This window comes from Rhinatrema bivittatum, chromosome 9, assembly GCF_901001135.1.
Source record: "Rhinatrema bivittatum chromosome 9, aRhiBiv1.1, whole genome shotgun sequence".
Lineage (NCBI taxonomy): Eukaryota > Metazoa > Chordata > Amphibia > Gymnophiona > Rhinatrematidae > Rhinatrema > Rhinatrema bivittatum.
In genome coordinates this window covers 37663134-37681619 of record NC_042623.1, presented here as the reverse complement: position 1 = coordinate 37681619, position 18486 = coordinate 37663134, and the positions used below count along the sequence as shown (strand labels likewise).

General features: G+C 43.9%; 1 protein-coding gene across 2 annotated transcripts in view; it reads left to right on the top strand.

Moving 5' to 3' along the window:
• GOLGB1 (golgin B1) overlaps positions 1–18260 on the top strand; it is a 137418-nt gene extending 119158 nt beyond the window's left edge. For both annotated transcript variants that reach the window (XM_029616979.1, XM_029616978.1), the window contains 2 exons: positions 1018–1117; positions 14485–18260. In XM_029616979.1, the coding sequence (XP_029472839.1) occupies positions 1018–1117; positions 14485–14619 (235 nt within the window). In that variant the 3' untranslated portion in view covers positions 14620–18260. The remainder of the gene's footprint in view (positions 1–1017; positions 1118–14484) is intronic.
• Positions 18261–18486: the final 226 nt, after the last annotated feature.

The window sequence follows — 18486 nt, the reverse complement described above, 5'->3', positions numbered from 1 at the left end:
AAAGGGGCAATATGGCATTTAAGACCACGATGGCCTGATGGCTGAAAGAAGCTATAAATTCTGCATATTTGCTACTTGGTAAGTCCTTGCCACTAGGACTTCAGGCACATTCTACCCATTCTCAAGCGGCTTCCTGGGCGGAATGTCAACAGGTTTCACCGCAGGAGATTTGCAGAGCAGCTACTTGGAAATCCTTACATACCTTTTGCTAGGCATTACAGGCTGGATGTCCAGGACCCTGCTGCGGGAGGATTTGGAGGAGGTGTGCTGAGAGCGGGCTTCTCCGGATCCCATCCCAGGAAAAAAAAAGCTCTGGTACATCCCAGGAGTCTGGACTGATCTGGATACGTACAGGGAAAAGAAAATTGGTTCTTAACTGATAATTTTCGTTCCTATAGTACCACAGATCAGTCCAGAGTCCCACCTGCTTGGCGTATAGAGGTAATGGAGAGTCTGCTCTTTCCACATTTGTTTACTTTCTGGTCTGCAGATCAATCTTCTTTACCCTAATTAATGGGTTTGGTACACAGTTGGGATTAGTGATCCCGTTCCGGTTTATGGTTCATGTATATAGTTAGTTTGGTTTTGATCCATTCTGCTTTGACACTGAGTAATACTGGCAGATTGTGGGTGGCACCCTGGCATATAAGGCAGAGTCTGTCAAACTTTCTCTGTCTCCATCTGCTGGAGGGGAGGCAAAACCCAGGAGTCTGGACTGATCCCTGGTACTACAGGAACGAAAATTATCAGGTAAGAGCCAATTTTCTTTTGAAGCCGCTGTACTTCTTTGCGGATTATAGGTTTGAAATTGTGGATGGAGATATTTAAATTGGTGTGCCTCTTGTTTGTGGGATTGGTGACTGCGTGTGCACCTATATTGTCACGTGTCATATCTCTCTGGTGATTTGCAGGTGTGGGACTGCTGAACGGAGGTGGGGGGGGGGTGTACCCTTTCATTTCCCCCTTGTGATTATAGGCTTGGGATTACTGAATTGGTAATTTGAACTTGTGTTGCAGGTCCGAATCGAGCGAGTGGGCGCACGACCACAGTCCTGATATGTCTTCGTCCCACGAGCACTCACTGCTGATTGAACCCATGGAGAGCACACTTAGCAAGGTAAGGGAAACAAGCATGTGTCCAGCATAGCATTGTAAAACAGTCATTCACAGATTCCAGAACCAGGCATTAAACATTCGGTGTCATCCTCTTTTTTAAATGTATGTATTCTTACATATTTGCTATTGGGTTATCATATTCTGGGGGGGGTTCCATGCAAAGTATGTGGCTACTTTTTCCCAAAAGGCTTTGCACTAACTAGTCCTCTGGGGAGATTCCATGTGCTCATTCCCTTTGAACATTGTCTCGAGGTAAAGTACCTGCCTCTGATTTTCTGGCAGATACTTTTTCCCTGAAAAGCAATGCGCCCGGTTTTGAAAATGCAAAACAAGTCGCACTATTACATTCCTCACCTAAACCCTGCCCCCAGGAGTGCCTCCACGCATGGGATAAAATGTGCATACGTTTACCTGTGTACAGGGTGGGCAATTTTCAAATATTTTCTCCGAGGTCAAGCCGGATGTTAGTCCTCACCCATAGGTGACATCATCTAGAACTTTCAAACATGCCCTACTGAGCATGTGCAGCTGTAGTTATCACCCTGCCCCCTAGGCAGAGTCCCTCAGTCTCTCTTTTTCTGCAGAGCGTGTGGTCACGGGAGCCGTATGTGTCACGGTATTCGGCATTGCCCTCTCCTCACAGTTTCCTAAATTGATCTTTTTTAGAGCTGCAGCTGTTTTTCTTTCCTTTACCTTACAGTAGGGTTTTTTTCTTTTTTTCTTATCCTTTTTTCCTCCTCTTTCCAGTGTCTGCCAGCCGCATGGTAGGCCTTAATCGCTGTGCAGCCCAGCAGAGTCTAATACTATCCCTTCACCTGCAGTTTAATGTGTCCTTTCCTTGCTCTGTCTGTTTTCGAACCTTTGCCAGGTGCTGGCAGGACTGACAGAATGCAATCCTGTGGGTGATCCATGTAGGCCACTGAGCCTGGGGACTTGCCCGAGTTCTACCTGGGCAGGAGTTCCATGTCATTTCATCTATCAATTGTCATTGATGGAGGTTCCGGCAGTGAAGAGATTGAGGACCACACCATTCCTATGGAGGTGAGAGCTCATCCTCCCCACATTCAAAGGAACTAGTCTCCATGGGTTTGAGCCCTGGAAGATGTAGCCTCCCCTCCTGTGAGCCGAAGCCTGGGCAAGCAGCCATGCTCCATATCAGTTGCACGTGCACATCTGTGACCAGTGCACCGATGATCTGACACATCAAGACCACATCGGGGACTAGGAATGCCATTGAGTGCCATGGTTACCTTTAACACCGTTGAGGTGCAGAGGTGCCTTCGATGCCACTGAGGTGTGGGACCACTCTCAATGCCATAAGGGCCACATTGGCATCAGCAAGCGTCATGCATGCTTCAAGTGCACTGGCTGGGCCTTCTGTACCATTGGCGTCTGAAGGCGCCATAGAGCCTCGATGCACGGGAGGAACGGCATCTACCTTAGCATCATCGGGCACCTTGGATCTCGATGTGGCAGAGTAGCGGCACTGACCTCTAGTGACGGGGACCAGGCCTGTCATCGAGCACCATGGTCCCCTTCACCATCAGAGCTGCCCTTGATGCTATCGAGGTGCGTGGCCTTGCTGCCATGGCTACCTTCAATGTCATCGTGGTGAGGAGCTGGCTCAATGCCATGGCCACCCTCGATGCCATCGCAGTGCAGGGCCACCATGTAGGCCATCAGGCATGTTGGCCAGCAATGCCATTTGTTGCCGCTCTCAACGATGTCGAGCACCGTCGACGAGGAACTGGGATCACCACTGAGCGCCCTGGTCGCTCTTGAGGCCATTGACCACTGGGAGCCCTTGAGTACTGAAAGCCCTTGTGTACTGAAGCCCTCGAGTGACAGGAGTTTCAGTGAACTTGATGCTGTTGAACGCCGGGGTTGCCATCTACCTAAGGCACCCTGGAACGTTGAGGCATCCAAGTGCAGTAGTCTGGTGCCCTCGACGCTCCTTTGCGGTGTCCAGATGGGGCAGAGAAGGGCATTGTGCTGTCCCATCACTAGCCTATGGCTATCAAGCACCATGGATGCCGATGATATTAGAGGGCCCTGAGCCACTGGGATCGGGGAGCATCGAAGGCTCTGCCTGGCTTCGTGTACCTTTGGTACAAATGAGCGCTAAAGATGATGTCAAGGCTATTGTTAGCCATAGCCGCTGGCGAGGGATGCCATCGAGCTTGCAGCATTGATGCCCTCAGACATACAGGTGAGCCAAGGGGAACTGTCAAAGGCACCAGTGGTCATTGGTTCCTTTGGGCACCGATGAGCCGTATTGGGGCCGCAGAACCTCTGCATGCAAGTGCCCCTGGCATCCTCGGTACCACAGGTCCATCGATGCCTTTGGGCACTGGGGTCCCTCAATGCTGCTGGGCTGTCATCTGGGGTACAGGAGATGGCGTTATATACAGTTGAACTGGTCAAGACTGGTCAAGTGCCATTGAAGTCCTGGGTGCAGCATCATTTGGTGCTATTGATGTACAAGAGTGCTATGGGCCCCATGGGTGCCGACATCACAGTGGGCACCAGTGAATGCGGTGGATGACGCAGGACACTACCACAGAGCACCATGGGCACCGTCGGTCACCATGGACTTCGTTGCTGCCATTCCGTAAGGGAAACGGCAGTGAGCCATTCACAATACAATTTCAAGGGCTGTGTTCAACCTCTTGGAGCGTTATCAGGTACTGAGGGTAAAATGGGGGTGACTCCATAGAACTCCACCTGCCATGCCATAATCAGAGCCCCAGTTGTGTTGGGGATCCTGTTCACTCCATTGGGCATTAGAGCACAGCATGCATAGTCGGGTATGGGAGGGGTCATCTACTCTAAGCACCTTGGGCACTGGCAGTTGGCACTCTCTCTGTGCAGTACACAGCCATGCCAGGGTTTTGCCATCGTCACGTCAAGGTATCAGCCTCCTCGTCTGTTCTGCACCATAAGGTGCTAGGGAGTCTTGGCAAGGAAGGCATCATCACACGCTCTGTGATTGCTTTTTGGCAGCACGCAGCCACCGACTCTAACAAGTGGTGCTCTATCCTTGCTGCGCCATAGTCAAACCACCATCTCTAGACTTGGGTACTTTTAACATTACACCCTCAGATCAAGTACGGTACTTAGGAATAAAATCGATGAGAACTTGACAATGAAAAAGCACATAAGCATATTAATTAAATCAGGATACTCCAAACTGAGAATATTGCATCGGTTGAAACCATTATTAACCTTACAAGACTTCAGCACTGTTTTACAAACACTAATATTTTCAAACAATGATTACTGTAGCTCTCTTCTATTAGGTCTATTAAAACCTCTACAGTTATTACAAAATGCCTCAGCAAGACTTCTGTTAGGGGTAAGGAAATTTGAACACATCACCCCCTCACTGATTGAATTGCACTGGCTGCCAGTACAATCAAGAATTCATTACAAAGTACTAACAATTTTTAATATATATGACTCAAATCCCTACTTATTAGGAGTGACACTTCAACCATACACACCCCAGCGGACATTAAGATTGCCAAACAAAAGACTATTAACTGTGCCTACAGTGCGGAGTACACGCCTAAAACAAATAAGAGACCGAATGTTTTCCATAGCGGGTCCCATATTGTGGAACTCACTACCAGAGACATTACACCTGATAACAGGCAAGAAGGAGTTTCAAATGTGAACTAAAGACCTGGCTCTTCAAAAATGTATACGATTTAACTTACAGTATCAATATGAATCTAACTTCACCATCAAGAATCAGACAAAATCAGTAGAATGAGCAAAAGTAATGAGCGATGTAAAGAATATTATGACAAATTACAGACTAATCCATGAAGATCACTGAAGTGGATCTTACATATTACAAACTACTGTCCTGACCTCTAATTAGCTTGTATCTGATATTATGTTGACCTAGAACATGTATTTGTTGTTGTTGTTATAGAGACCTAGATTATGACTCTTGACCTAGAAAATGAATATTGTTTTTTGTAAACCGTTGTGATCTTCTTTTGAAACGACAGTATATAAAATGCCTAAATATTGGTTCTTACTTTGGATACATATGCTAAAGTATCTGTTCAAGATTCTAGATTGCAGCAATGCGAGAAAAAGATTTCCGACTTGACGACTTCTGTTAGTCATGTGGAAGCAGTGCAGTCTCAAGATTATTAAAGATTCCATCTCATTCATCTTCACGTAGAACTGAAAATTTGGGAAACTTCTCAAAAGTTTTGAATTTGTGTATACTTAACTTTTGCTCTAAGTTTCAGCTGTTCTAAGCAGGCTGAGGATTCTGTCTTGGTGGGAAATTCCCTCCTGGCATTGGCAGTGAGTTATTTGCTTGGGGTTGAGATATGCAACCTAGCGACTTGTTCTTACCCCTGCAGTCCAGCAGTCTGCCTCCTTGAGTTCCTCGCTCCTTCCGACTTCCAGCTGGAATGTCGAGGGGAGGGGAAGAAAAGCTAGGGCATTTGTGGATATCTTAGTGTATGCCTGCAGAAAATGATACACCACTTTTCCCCCTATATTTTTATCAAGTTCTGGCCAGTACTGCCTTTAGCTTTTCTCACTTCACTGGGTTGTCCAAAGCGCCTTCCTGCTCATCTGAACTATCCTGTAGACAGGATGGGTAGCCCTGCCCTTGATAGGGTGCAATGTGGGTGAGCTTCCGGCCGAACTTATCTTCATGCTCAGGGGTTTGGACTAGTGATCCCATTCAGGGGTTGCCTTTCATCCCCTGAAACTCTTGATGCTGTCCTGTGTGGCCAGCTATGTCTGGTGCTTTGGCTCATAGTGTGTCTCAGACCCTACGTGGTGCTGATTATTCTTCCAAGCGTTACTTGGATTTTTGTGCTCATTGTGCCTGTCGGCCAAACATGGGGCACACTTCTACAAATGCATTCTGTCCTTTAGATGCCAGTGGACCACAGTTTTCTGGAAAGCTTTCGGGCCGCAGTTGGCTTTTCGGTTCTCTTGTAACACCAAAGGAAACTATGCGGTCTTTGTCAAAGAGTTCTTCTCTTGTTTACATCTCCAGACTTTTTCCTGTATCCAGGAGGTTGTAGACCTACTGTCATTGTCAGGGTTTACTGATCCGAAACATTTCTTTATAGTAAGTATAGTAAGATATTATTCCAGTAAGTTCATTTGCTGTTTGCTTGCACAGTGCTTACTGCTTTGTATTTGTGCAGAAAGCCTCTGTGCCTAATTCCTGACTGTTTTAATTTTCTTTATAGTAAGATAATAATTTTCTAGTAAGTTAAATTGCTGTTTGTTGCACAAAGTTAGAACCCCCCCCCCCAACAAAAACTCTCTCCAGCTTGTAAACTGTTATAATCTCTCTGTTTTGGGGTTAGCTGGCAGAAATAATCTATTCAAACTAAAATATTGGGGCATAGACTGTTTTTTAAAACACAAAAAGCAAAGATAACCGTCCAGAAGTGCCCTGCTTTACCCAGCTTGTCCCAGGCTTAACTGTTTAACTCCCACCCACCCTACCCCTCTACCCACCCACCCCTGGGGCTTGTTTTCTAATAAAGACTGCCTAACTTGCCATAGGCAGCGACATAAATTAGTACATTGGTAACAGTCAAGGACATACAAATCATAAATTACCAGGATGAGGACTATCCAATGTAACTGCTGTGGAGCCTTTATTCTGAGGGAAAGCATCTGGAAACTTAGAGCTTGCCCAATTTGTGCACAACTCTCTTCCCTGAAAAAGGAGTTGACTGACATTAAAAATCAATTAGCTTCAATTAAAAATAATACACCCACATTGCATTACTCAGAAAATAATTCCCCAATATCACAGAAAAACCAGGAGTCAAGAAAAGGAAATTCATTAGGCTCAGGAAGGACCCACAGTCACCCATTCTTGACAGAAGAGCAGTCAACAGGTATACCCCCCACTCAAACAGGTCATTAAGAAACTCTTTAAAATCCAGGAATACAGTGGGCTCTGGTAGAATTAGACCTGTGATGAGGAGACACACCATGTACCAAATGCAAAAAGAACAAGCCTTCTCTATATTAAAAACTGAAGAAGTTCATGAGAAAAACATTGAAGTGTTACCAGAAAAGAGGGAAAAAACACAATGCATGCAGTATTTCAGGATCCATAACCAAAAGAAAAATCTAATTGAGAGGAATAACTCTGTCAACAGTGGCACAACTACAAAAAGAAAGAGTGAAGTGAATAACAAATCTCAACTAATATCTTATAAGGAGTCCAGGAAATGCAATAACCTTAAAGAGAGTACCTGGAAGGTAATGACCACAAATGCTCATAGTTTGGGAAATAAAATCCCAGATCTGCAGGCCCTAATGGCTGAGGCAGAATTAGACATTGTTGCTATAACAGAAACATGGTTCACAGAATCTCATGAATGGGATACAACAATACCAGGCTACAACTTGTTAAGGAAGGACAGAAAGGATAGAAAAGGGGGAGGTGTGGCTCTTTATGTCAGACAAAACATCCAAGCAACTGAGCTACAAGGAAGTTGGGGTAAGGAAGAAGCTCTATGGCTCGACCTAAAAAAAGATGACGGAGCATCCATTTATATTGGAGTGGTTTACAGGCCTCCAAACCAAAAGGAAGAGCTGGACAGAGAGCTGGTTGAAGACATCCATAAGATAGGTAAGAAGGGAGAAGTGGTGATCGTGGGTGACTTTAATATGCCAGATGTAGACTGGAAAATCCCATCTGCAGAAACTAAAAATAGTAGAGCGATAGTGGATGCCATGCAAGTATCTTTGTTCAAACAAATGGTGTTGGAACCCACGAGAGAAGGAGCTATACTCGACTTAGTGCTCACTAATGCAGATAATGTCTCAGATGTCCAGGTGGGCGCCCACCTCAGCAGCAGTGACCATCAAACGGTATGGTTTAATATCAATAAAAGAATAGGGAAAAGAACCACAAAGACCAGAGTTTTACAGTTCAAAAACACAGACTTTGAGGAAATGGGTAAGTACCTGGAGGAAGAACTAAAAGGATGGGAGAACGAGAGAGATGTGGATCAGCAGTGGACCAATCTAAAAGGAGCAATCACCAAGGCAACTACTCTATATGTTAGAAATGTAAAGAAAAGCAAAAGGAAACTGAAACCTATCTGGTTCTCAAAGGAGGTGGCTGACAAAATTAAAGCTAAAAGAACAGCATTCAAGATATATAAAAGATCCCAAAGGGAGGAGCACAAAGAAGCATATTTGAATCAACTGAGGGAGACAAAGAAATTAATCAAGTTGGCAAAAAGTCAAGCGGAGGAGAGGATTGCCAAGGAGATAAAAAATGGTGACAAAACATTTTTCAGATACATCAGCGAAAAGAGAAAGGTCCAAAGTGGTATAGCAAAATTGAAAGGTGGTAATGATCAATGTGTGGAGAGTGACGAAGAAATGGCAGAAATATTAAACGAATACTTCAGCTCTGTGTTCACTAAAGAAGACCCTGGAGAAGGACCATCTCTACACATCAAGAAACTGGAGGGAAGTGGAATAGATGAAAATCCTTTCACAGTAGAAAATGTGTGGGAAGAGCTAAAGAACCTGAAAGTGGACAAAGCCATGGGGCCTGATGGTATTCATCCAAGGATATTGAGGGAGCTCAGAGATGTTCTGGCGGCTCCGCTGTGTGACCTGTTCAATAGATCCCTAGAAACGGGAGTGGTGCCGAGTGATTGGAGAAGAGCGGTGGTGGTCCCGCTTCACAAGAGTGGCAATAGAGAGGAGGCTGGAAACTACAGACCAGTTAGCCTCACTTCGGTGGTGGGAAAAGTAATGGAGTCACTGCTGAAAGAGAGAATAGTGAACAATCTACAGTCCGGAGAATCGATGGACCAGAGGCAACATGGATTCACCAGGGGAAGATCCTGTCAGACAAATCTGATTGACTTTTTTGACTGGGTAACCAAGGAATTGGATCAAGGAAGAGCACTTGATATCATATACTTGGATTTCAGCAAAGCTTTTGATACGGTTCCGCACAGGAGACTGGTGAATAAAACGAGAAGCTTGGGAGTGAGTGCCGATGTGGTGACCTGGATTGCAAATTGGTTGACGGACAGAAGACAATGTGTGATGGTAAATGGAACCTTCTCTGAGGAGAGAGCGGTTATAAGTGGTGTACCACAAGGATCGGTGTTGGGACCGGTCCTGTTCAATATCTTTGTGAGCGACATTGCGGACGGGATTGAAGGTAAGGTTTGTCTCTTTGCGGATGACACTAAGATCTGCAACAGAGTGGACACGCCGGAAGGAGTGGAGAGAATGAGACGGGATCTAAGGAAACTGGAAGAGTGGTGGAAGACATGGCAGCTGAGATTCAATGCAAAGAAATGCAAAGTCATGCATATGGGGAGTGGAAATCCGAATGAAATGTATTCGATGGGGGGGGGAAGGCTGATGTGCACGGAGCAGGAGAGGGACCTTGGGGTGATAGTATCTAATGATATGAAGTCTGCGAAACAATGCGACAAGGCGATAGCAAAAGCCAGAAGAATGCTGGGCTGCATAGAAAGAGGAATATCGAGTAAGAAAAGGGAAGTGATTATTCCCCTGTACAGGTCCTTGGTGAGGCCTCACCTGGAGTACTGTGTTCAGTTCTGGAGACCATATCTTCAAAAAGACAAAGACAAGATGGAAGCGGTACAGAGAAGGGCGACCAGGAAGGTGGAGGATCTTCATCAGATGACGTACGAGGAGAGATTGAAGAATCTAAATATGTACACCCTGGAGGAGAGGAGGAGCAGAGGTGATATGATACAGACTTTCAGATACTTGAAAGGTTTTAATGATCCAAAGACAACGACAAACCTTTTCCATAGGAAGAAAATCAGCAGAACCAGGGGTCACGATTTGAAGCTCCAGGGAGGAAGATTCAGAACCAATGTCAGGAAGTATTTCTTCACGGAGAGGGTGGTGGATGCCTGGAATGCCCTTCCGGAGGAAGTGGTGAAGACCAGAACTGTGAGGGACTTCAAAGGGGCATGGGATAAACACTGTGGATCCATAAAGTCAAGAGACCGCCAATGTAGAGTGGGTGGCTCACCAGAACGATGGCTACTGCCCGGAGACAATACCCTTATTAAATAAACATACAGATGCTTACTGTGACTCCACCATCGCTCTAAGCTTCAACGGCAAGAGGAAATGTGGAAAAAAGGATTTGCAATCACAAAGAGGGGAGTAGCTGGCTTGTTACGGCGGTTACTACCCCAAACCAAATAAGCCTAATACTTCACTTTCCAAGCATATACAGCATAGTTCTCTGCTTCAACGGCAGGGGAGAAGAAAAGAGGGTTCACACTCACAAAGCGGGGAGTAGCTGGCTTATTACGGCGGTTACTACCCCAAACCAAATGTGCCTGATACTTCGCTTTCGATGCATATCCAGCATGGCTCTCTGCTTCATGGCATGGGAGAAAGGCTGATACATCAAGCATTTCCAGCATAGCTCTCTGCTTCAACAGCAGGGGAATAAGAAAAGCTGAGGCTTCACGCATATCCAGAATAGCTTCAACTGCAGGGGAGAAGAAAAAAAAAAAAAAAAAGGATTCGCACTCACAAAGCAGGGAGTAGCTGGCTTGTTACGGCGGTTACTACCCTAAACCTAAAGGGCCTGATACTTCACTTTCAATGCATAACCAGCATGGCTCTCCGCTTCAACGGCAGGAGAGAGAAAAAACAACCAATAGGGGCTGTATGACATAGTCTGGGTAAAGGGAATAAACATGGGTGTAGCTTGCTTATTGCAGCGGTTACTACCCCTACTACCCCTAACTAATCAAGCTAGGTATTTCACTTGGATGCAGCTCCATCACTGCGCTCTACATTAATGGTGGGGGTGGAAGGGAAATAGAACCAAGAGTTAAGAGAAAAAGATAAGTATGAGAGAAAAAAATGTGTGAAGCTTGCTGGGCAGACTAGATGGGCCATTGGTCTTCTTCTGCCGTCATTTCATTTCTATTGCTTGTAATGTTTTCTGTGATGCGGAGTGTTTCTTGCCGGCACTCGCATCACTCCCCCCCCTGCCTTAGGCACCTCTGCTACGCATCAGGGTTTTGTATCTCAATCTTTTCTATGATTTTCTCTTTGTAGAACCCAACTCTTTTTCTGCCTAGACATCTTTGTGGATCGGCCGCCTCACAGGCAAAAAGGAGATAGGTGGTGCTTTCAAAACAGTGTGGTTTCCCTCTTTGTCCTGCTCAGACAGTCTGTAGCTTGGGAATCACCCATGTGTAAGGACTACGATCCTGCTTGTCCTCTGAGAAAGAAAAGTTGCTTACCTGTAACAGCTGTTCTCCAAGGACAGCAGGATGTTAGTTAATCCTCACAAAACCCACCCGCCTCCCCTAGAAGTTGGTTTCTCCATGCATGAGCTATATCATGGACTGAGGAACTCTGCCCTAGAGTGCAGGGTGATAACTACAGCTGCACATGCTCAGTAGGGCATGCTGAAAGTTCTAGAATCTTTGAGATCAAAGTTCTGGACGTTCTGAATCGGATGATGTCGCCAATGTGTGAGGACTAGCATCCTGCTGTCCTCTGAGAACACCTGTTATAGGTAAGCAACTCTGCTTTATCATGGGTAAGAGATCATTTACGTAGGCAAATGGCTTCTGAAAATTGCTCTCTTCATAAGTGTTCCCATAATCACAAGTTGTTCTTTCTAATAGTTTTTTTTTTGTTTTGTTTTTTTTTACTATAGTCCATAGCAAGGGAAAACCCCATATCTGTAAATGTTGCTTTGAAGCTCTTAAAGGACAGCTCTGCATTCGAGGTCTTCCCTGGAAACCCTTGCTGAGGACTATTTTCCGGAGTTTTCCCAGGCATTGATGACCCATATATCAGTCTTATCAAGATTATTCCAGGGCCAGTAGACTCAAGTCATCCCTGGGAACAATGCAACAAATCTTTTCATGGTGAAAGTTTCCATTCTGTAGATTTTTCAGTGGATCCTGCAGGTCAGACTTTTCACTTGGTATGTCCCTGGACTACTAGGTGGGAAGTTTTATATCTGTATTATAGATGTTTCTATAGATCCCCAAATGGGACATTTGATTCTATAGGTGTTTCTATGATATAAATAGAAATCTAAATACTCATTACAGTTAGAGCATTATATATGCATCTGGTCTAGTAATATAGGCCCCAATATAATAAGACAGAAGCAAAATAAAATGTGCACTGAAGTTCAGAGCACATTCTTTTTTTTACTCGTGTTTAAAAAAAGTCAACTCCCGATACAACAATACATCAGGAGTTTAAAAAACAAAAGCACTTAAACTTAAAAATGTGTGCAAAGACCACACTGACTGCACACAAACTATGGTTTCTGCGCATTGGGGGTAATTTTCAGAGTTTTGCAGGAGTTGCATGTATAAGACTAGCACATATGCATGAAAGTAGCATGTATGTGCAAATCTGCTGCTTTATCAACCTTGAGAGAACACTTGTACTTGCAGTTTCACTCTTAAATGGTATCGGGGGAAAAAAAGGGGGGGACAGTTTAGGGTGTTCCAAGTCAGGGTTTGGAAGTACATGCACAAGCTACAATTTTGTAAGCAACGAAGGCGCATACATTACTAAACTTCTCCGTCTGCATTTGCACCCGCTGCTTAACTCGCGCAAGTGACATCCGACTTGTCTGTTCGCAGTTTTTTGGATGGGAGGTCTGGGTGAAGTGCCAGAGGAGGCTCAGGGTAAAATGCCGGAGAGGGCTGGGTGAACTGGTGGGGGTACTGGCAAAATGGTGATTTCCAAGCATACGCACAAATACGTATTTTTCACACCTCCTTTATAAAATACCTGCTTGCACATTTAATTCAGGGCTGTTACGGTTATTGTGCAAGTAAAATATACAGGTGTATTTTTATACAGTGGGTAAAGTATCCATTTTCCTACGATACAGATCTGTGTGTGTGTACTTTCAGGGCAGAAATATGTGGCATTTTGTAAACTTGTGTGGCTCCCACCGCACATTTTATAAATACTAGCATAAATCTTTCTGGGCCCACTTACATGTGCATTTGATGCCTCGCATGTACTTGTGAAAGTTGAGCTTCTTTAGGTGCTGAAAACATGATTTCTGTGCACAAACGTTATGCGCACAACATGAGTTAGGGGACACAAAAGCTGAGCCCCTACAAATTGTGTGCCCGAAACACAAATCATATTTTATGCACAGTGTGCCAAGAACAGGACCCAGACATCACGAACTCCAGCTTCAGTCCATTAAAACTATGCCACTTCTAATCAGGAGGTACATTTCTAACATTAAAAAACCATGAATAAATTCTGTGCCCCTTTCTACATTTGGGAATCATAGCCAATGCCTTCATGAGCACAGGATTTGCATGGAGGAGTGCTCAGCTGGGTGCACATTTTTTTTTTATACATAAAACTCCTTGCTACAGTGGGAGTACAGTTCTATGCACAAAAGTGTGTGCAGAATCATGTGCATACAGCACAGCAAGTTTTATTACACTGGGGCCTTAGTAACTCCAATGGCTGTCCCTTCCTAATTCCTGTGACCAGGTTGCTAATAATCCATTACTTCTAAAACCTGTATAAACCTCAGTATAATTACCTAAAGTTTGTTGTATCCTCCCAGAAAAAAATCAAAAACAGATGAAGTGTTCTTACTATAATTTAAAGAGCTTTTAAGGTTGATACTGCACTGGAAATAGAGAGCCATGTGGCAGGCTGCATTCCTCCACCGAGCCCCCCACACCATCAATATCACAAACGAAACCACCAGCAGTTATTGATTTTCAAGCTGCCTTATCTCTTTGCCAGCTGAGGATTATAAAATCAAGAGAAGCCCAAGTGCCAATAAAAAGCTGGAGCTCCCCAAAAGAACCGTGAAGGACAGATACCTACCAAGAAAATAAAATCTGCATTGCTGAGTTAGGAAAAAAGATTGGGTTTAAGTGGTTCCATGTTTGGTCATACGTTGTATTCTTCGTCTACATTATTGTATAGTGCCTATTGCAGCGTGCTCTAGTTGCCTTATGTGTTTTGTGTTAGCAAATTTATGATTGTAATGCTGTAATTCGCCTAGAGCTTGTGATGGCACAGACTATAGATATTTTAAGAAATAAAACTTCCTAAATATAATCCCCCAAAGTCCTATGTATCACATAGATGCTCCTAGAGATTCCATGGTGGGGGAGGCTCCATTTTAGAGATGTTGTAATGAATCCCAGGCTGGTAAGCTATGAATCTCTTGACCTGAAATTTCATATTCTAGCCGTTCTTCTGGAGCTTAAAATGTCCCTTCTTGTGGGTTTTTCTGTGAATAGAACCCGGGTTATCCTGGTTGTATCTGCCACCTTTGTGATTTCTCCTTTTGTCTCGTTGCAGACCCGGAGCAGCTCTGGCTTGAGGCGTTTCCTGCAGTACATGTTCTACTCCCGGACACGAACACCTCTGCTGCTTGCTGTATACTTTCTGACTGTGCACATCCTCCTCTTCCTCTGCTTCACTGGTCACCTGTGAGAGCCCAAATCTTTTCAGCCAGGGCTTCCTGCTGTACTTGCTGATCTGATTCTTCCCCTAGTCTCAGCATCATTGCAGGCCATTGTGATGCTTTTACCTACAAACAGATGGCGAGTCATGACCAGTTCCTAAAGATCATACACAATGGTGTATGTTCCCATGCTTTATCTAATACCTCCTCTTCTCCAAGTTAGACTGAGGAAGAAGCTACTGTGGGTGAATGCATGTGTCGAAACACACTACATCGGGATAGTCCCCTGTCTATATGCTGAGGGAGTGATATAAAAATTGCACCTGAGGGAATCTCTTCCTGCACAGTGGACTCAAAATGTGATTCTGTCAATAGCAGTCATTGTGAGATGCCATGGACTGTGCTGCAGTTCATTTGACATTGGCTAATTACTCTCTGTCTCTGGCTAGGCGGATATCTGTGCACACCACATGCATATAGACATCTGCCTGCCAAGATTCAGGAGGAGACTGGGGCTCAGTAAGAGTATCCTCACTACATAAATATAGGAAAATAGTAAGAGAGCCTTTAACAGAGAATTTAAGAAAAGAAATGTCTGATTTTAGTTATTTATTGAGGGGAATATGTGAATATCTGTTTCATTCCAAGGGCCTTCATAAGAAAGGTGGTAGCTGTCATACAGAAAGATTCTGCAATGGCTGGTATTTTGTATCAACAAGGACAGGTTTGCTGTGGTATTTCATGTGCCTCTTATAAAAGAATCGTAGTACCTCGGTGGAAGATGAGGACACGTTGGCCACGCTGATCTAGAATTGAATCAGTCCATCCTTAAAACTAGTGATCAGAAACGTTGCTTCTGCTAAGGAAGACCACGTTACCGAGGAATAGCACTCTGCACTTGAATGGGATGTTAAGTTCTGAGGAGAAGGCTCTGAACTCAAGGCTAACGATACGGTGACCCCTGCTTCCGCAGTGCCACCTCGTCAGGGCCGTGGCTGCAGAAGACAGTTCGATGGCACTCTGAATGGCAGCAGAAGATGTGTGTGTGCCCAGGCAGAGATGATGTGCCTTCCCAAGTAGAGATGATTCCCAAAACAATGAAAGCCTTAAAACAGAAAATGCTATTTCCACCTCTATAAAATAAAAACTTCTGCAGTATGTATGCCTTTTTTTTTTGTAGACAGAATAATACTGGACTCTTCTTTGGGCTGTTTTAATGGGGAATTCTGCTGCTGGTTCCTATAGGAGGGAACTAAATTCAGGGGCTTTCTATGTAATGTGTACTTTTATCACAATATTTTCCAGCGAATCAAAGTGCAATTCAACTAGTTGATTGAAATATATGTAAGTTGTTTAATGTTTTTAAGTGTATATTTTGTGCTTGGATGGTATGGACAGTAGTGTTTCTTTAGACAGGAAGCCTCCCACAAGGCATGGGGATTATGAAACACACTAGTGTGCCTGTAGTCTAGTGATGACCAACCCCGGAGCCTGTGTGCCGTATTCAGCCTCATGTCAACTTAATGCGGTTTTGCCAAACAGTCTGAAACCTTAGTGTGTTTTTTGGCCTGTTCTGATTTATGGATCACCCTGCAAATTCTTATATGTTTGCCCTCAGCTAGCACTTTATCAGAAAGGAGGAGGCAGGGAAAAGCAAGGTTGTGAATGAGAGAATGGATAAGCCATGCGATGGCAATCTGAAGTAAAAGTTATTTGGGTTTAAAGGTTTTGAAAATGTTTTTTTTTGGAAAGAGAGTGTTTGAGGAGCACCAGGATAGGAGTCTACTTGGCGGCAGCAGCATCCTGCCTAGTCCGACTCCCCATAGTGATCATGGGGCATTATGTGCTGGGATATGGAAGAAGGGGACGGTGATCCCGGGCTGAGGGGGAAGCACTGGCTTGACTTCACCTAAAAGAATGGTGGCTGTTGCTCAATGCTCAGTCTTTTACTCATATCCAACACTGCAGTGTTGGAGTATGACACACAAGTTGATGGTCATATGACTAGGAGGAGCAAAAAATAAAAAAAATGCAGCCGCACCAGCAGTATGGGCCTCCAAATAGAACATTATTAATTTTAGAAAACTTTCTTTTCTTGTGTAAAATTGTTCTTATGCAATGGGGCTGGGATCAGGGTGCCTCTTCAAGTACGATCACTGTCTTAAAACCATTAACAATATGCTGAGGATACTTCAGTAAAATGCAGATGAAGGCATTTGCTTTCCTGCAATAATTATCACGCAAAATTTCTAGATCTGTAAAACAAGCTATTACAATGTTTGCAAAAATTAATTTTTTTTTTCAAATTCCTCTTCTACTACTTTATTGGAGTGCCCACTAATTTTCAATCAAAATTTTCAGGCCTCTAGCTACACCACCAAGACTTTATTCCAGTTCCTTCATTTTTCCTTCGACTAGCCCTATCCTCCATTTAAAAGTTTTTGAAATGAATGACAAATGCCTGTTGTAAGAGATCAGAGCTTTAATCTGCAGCAGGCACACCAGAGAACACACAACTTCAAGCTACCATTTGGTCTGCTCCTCATAGTCTTTTTCAAAACAGTTGGTTGGTCCCTCTCTGAAGAAAAGTTGGTCATGTCTTTTGAAGGCAGTGGTCAGGGTCAGACTCGGCAGAGGAGGGTGATTTCTAAAACAGCAGTGTTCCTCTAGAAGATAGTGGTCTGGGAACCCGTTCCTTAAGATGTACTATACACTGAATGAGTTACAATGGTACTCCTAGTTGTATTATCTGGTCTTGAATTTCCACAGGAGGGCACAGACAGCCCTGGCTTTCCTGCACCTGGTTCCAAATTTGGATAATGTGGTCTAGAATTTGGGATTTGCAGAAGGACTGGGTTACTGAAATCTCCATTTATACAAACAGTAGCCACTTCAAATTTCCACAAATCAAAAGGATAAATGGAGCCAAACTACAGGGAAACAAAAGGGTACATCCCAGTTTGTTCAGTCAGTAGATGTAAACTCTTTTTAGTTCCTTTTTTAACCCTTCTCCAATTCTGAAATTGAGGAACCTTTAGTGGCATTAAATTCTGCCCCCAAGAGGGCCAAGAAAGTTGATGGTCAACTTGCAGCCACTCCTGGATCTTCTGAATGGAACCTTCCCTTCCACTCACCTCTTCTCCAAGCTTTGGAAGCACTTTCTAAAATTGTTGCTTGAGGGTCCTCAAGTTTAATTTTATGCTACTGGGACACTTTTTTAATAGTGTTCAATAGTGCATTCAGTACCAGAAGCTCAGTTTGAGCCTCTGTCGGACCTTAAGACATTATCCAGCCCATTGGCTCAAAGAAGTCCTGTAATACTTCATTGTTCCAACAGTGACAGATAATTTCTGAGGATCTTAGATACACCAAACTGTAATTTCTCAGTTCCATGCCCCTAAAATACTCTCCTCTGTATGCCAAGCATGTAAGAATATTGTGGCCAGTTCTGACACTTGGGTGCTTTGATTTCAACTGATGTTGCAAATGTTATAAGTCATACACAGGCCTACCACCCTTCTTGTAAATTGTTTGTTTATCGAGAGAGCACCTAATGGATTCCTTCTGTATTCTATTTTGTTCTACTATATATGGTGACCAAATTTTTAATGTTTACAGACTCTTAAAAATTCTATACTGTATAAAATAAAAAATATATTTTAAAGTGAAATTGTGTTTCTTGATTGACACATGATCTTAATAACATACTCTTTCTTTTTTTTTTTCCCAGTCTAAAAGTTTTTTGTCCATCTTGCTTAGCCATAGGAAAATTGGTTCTTACCTAATTTTCATTCCTTTAGTACCACAGATCAGTCCAGACTCCTGGGTTTTGCATCCCTGTCAGCAGATGGAGACAGAGAAAGTTTTACTGACACTGTACATAACCCAGTGTGCCA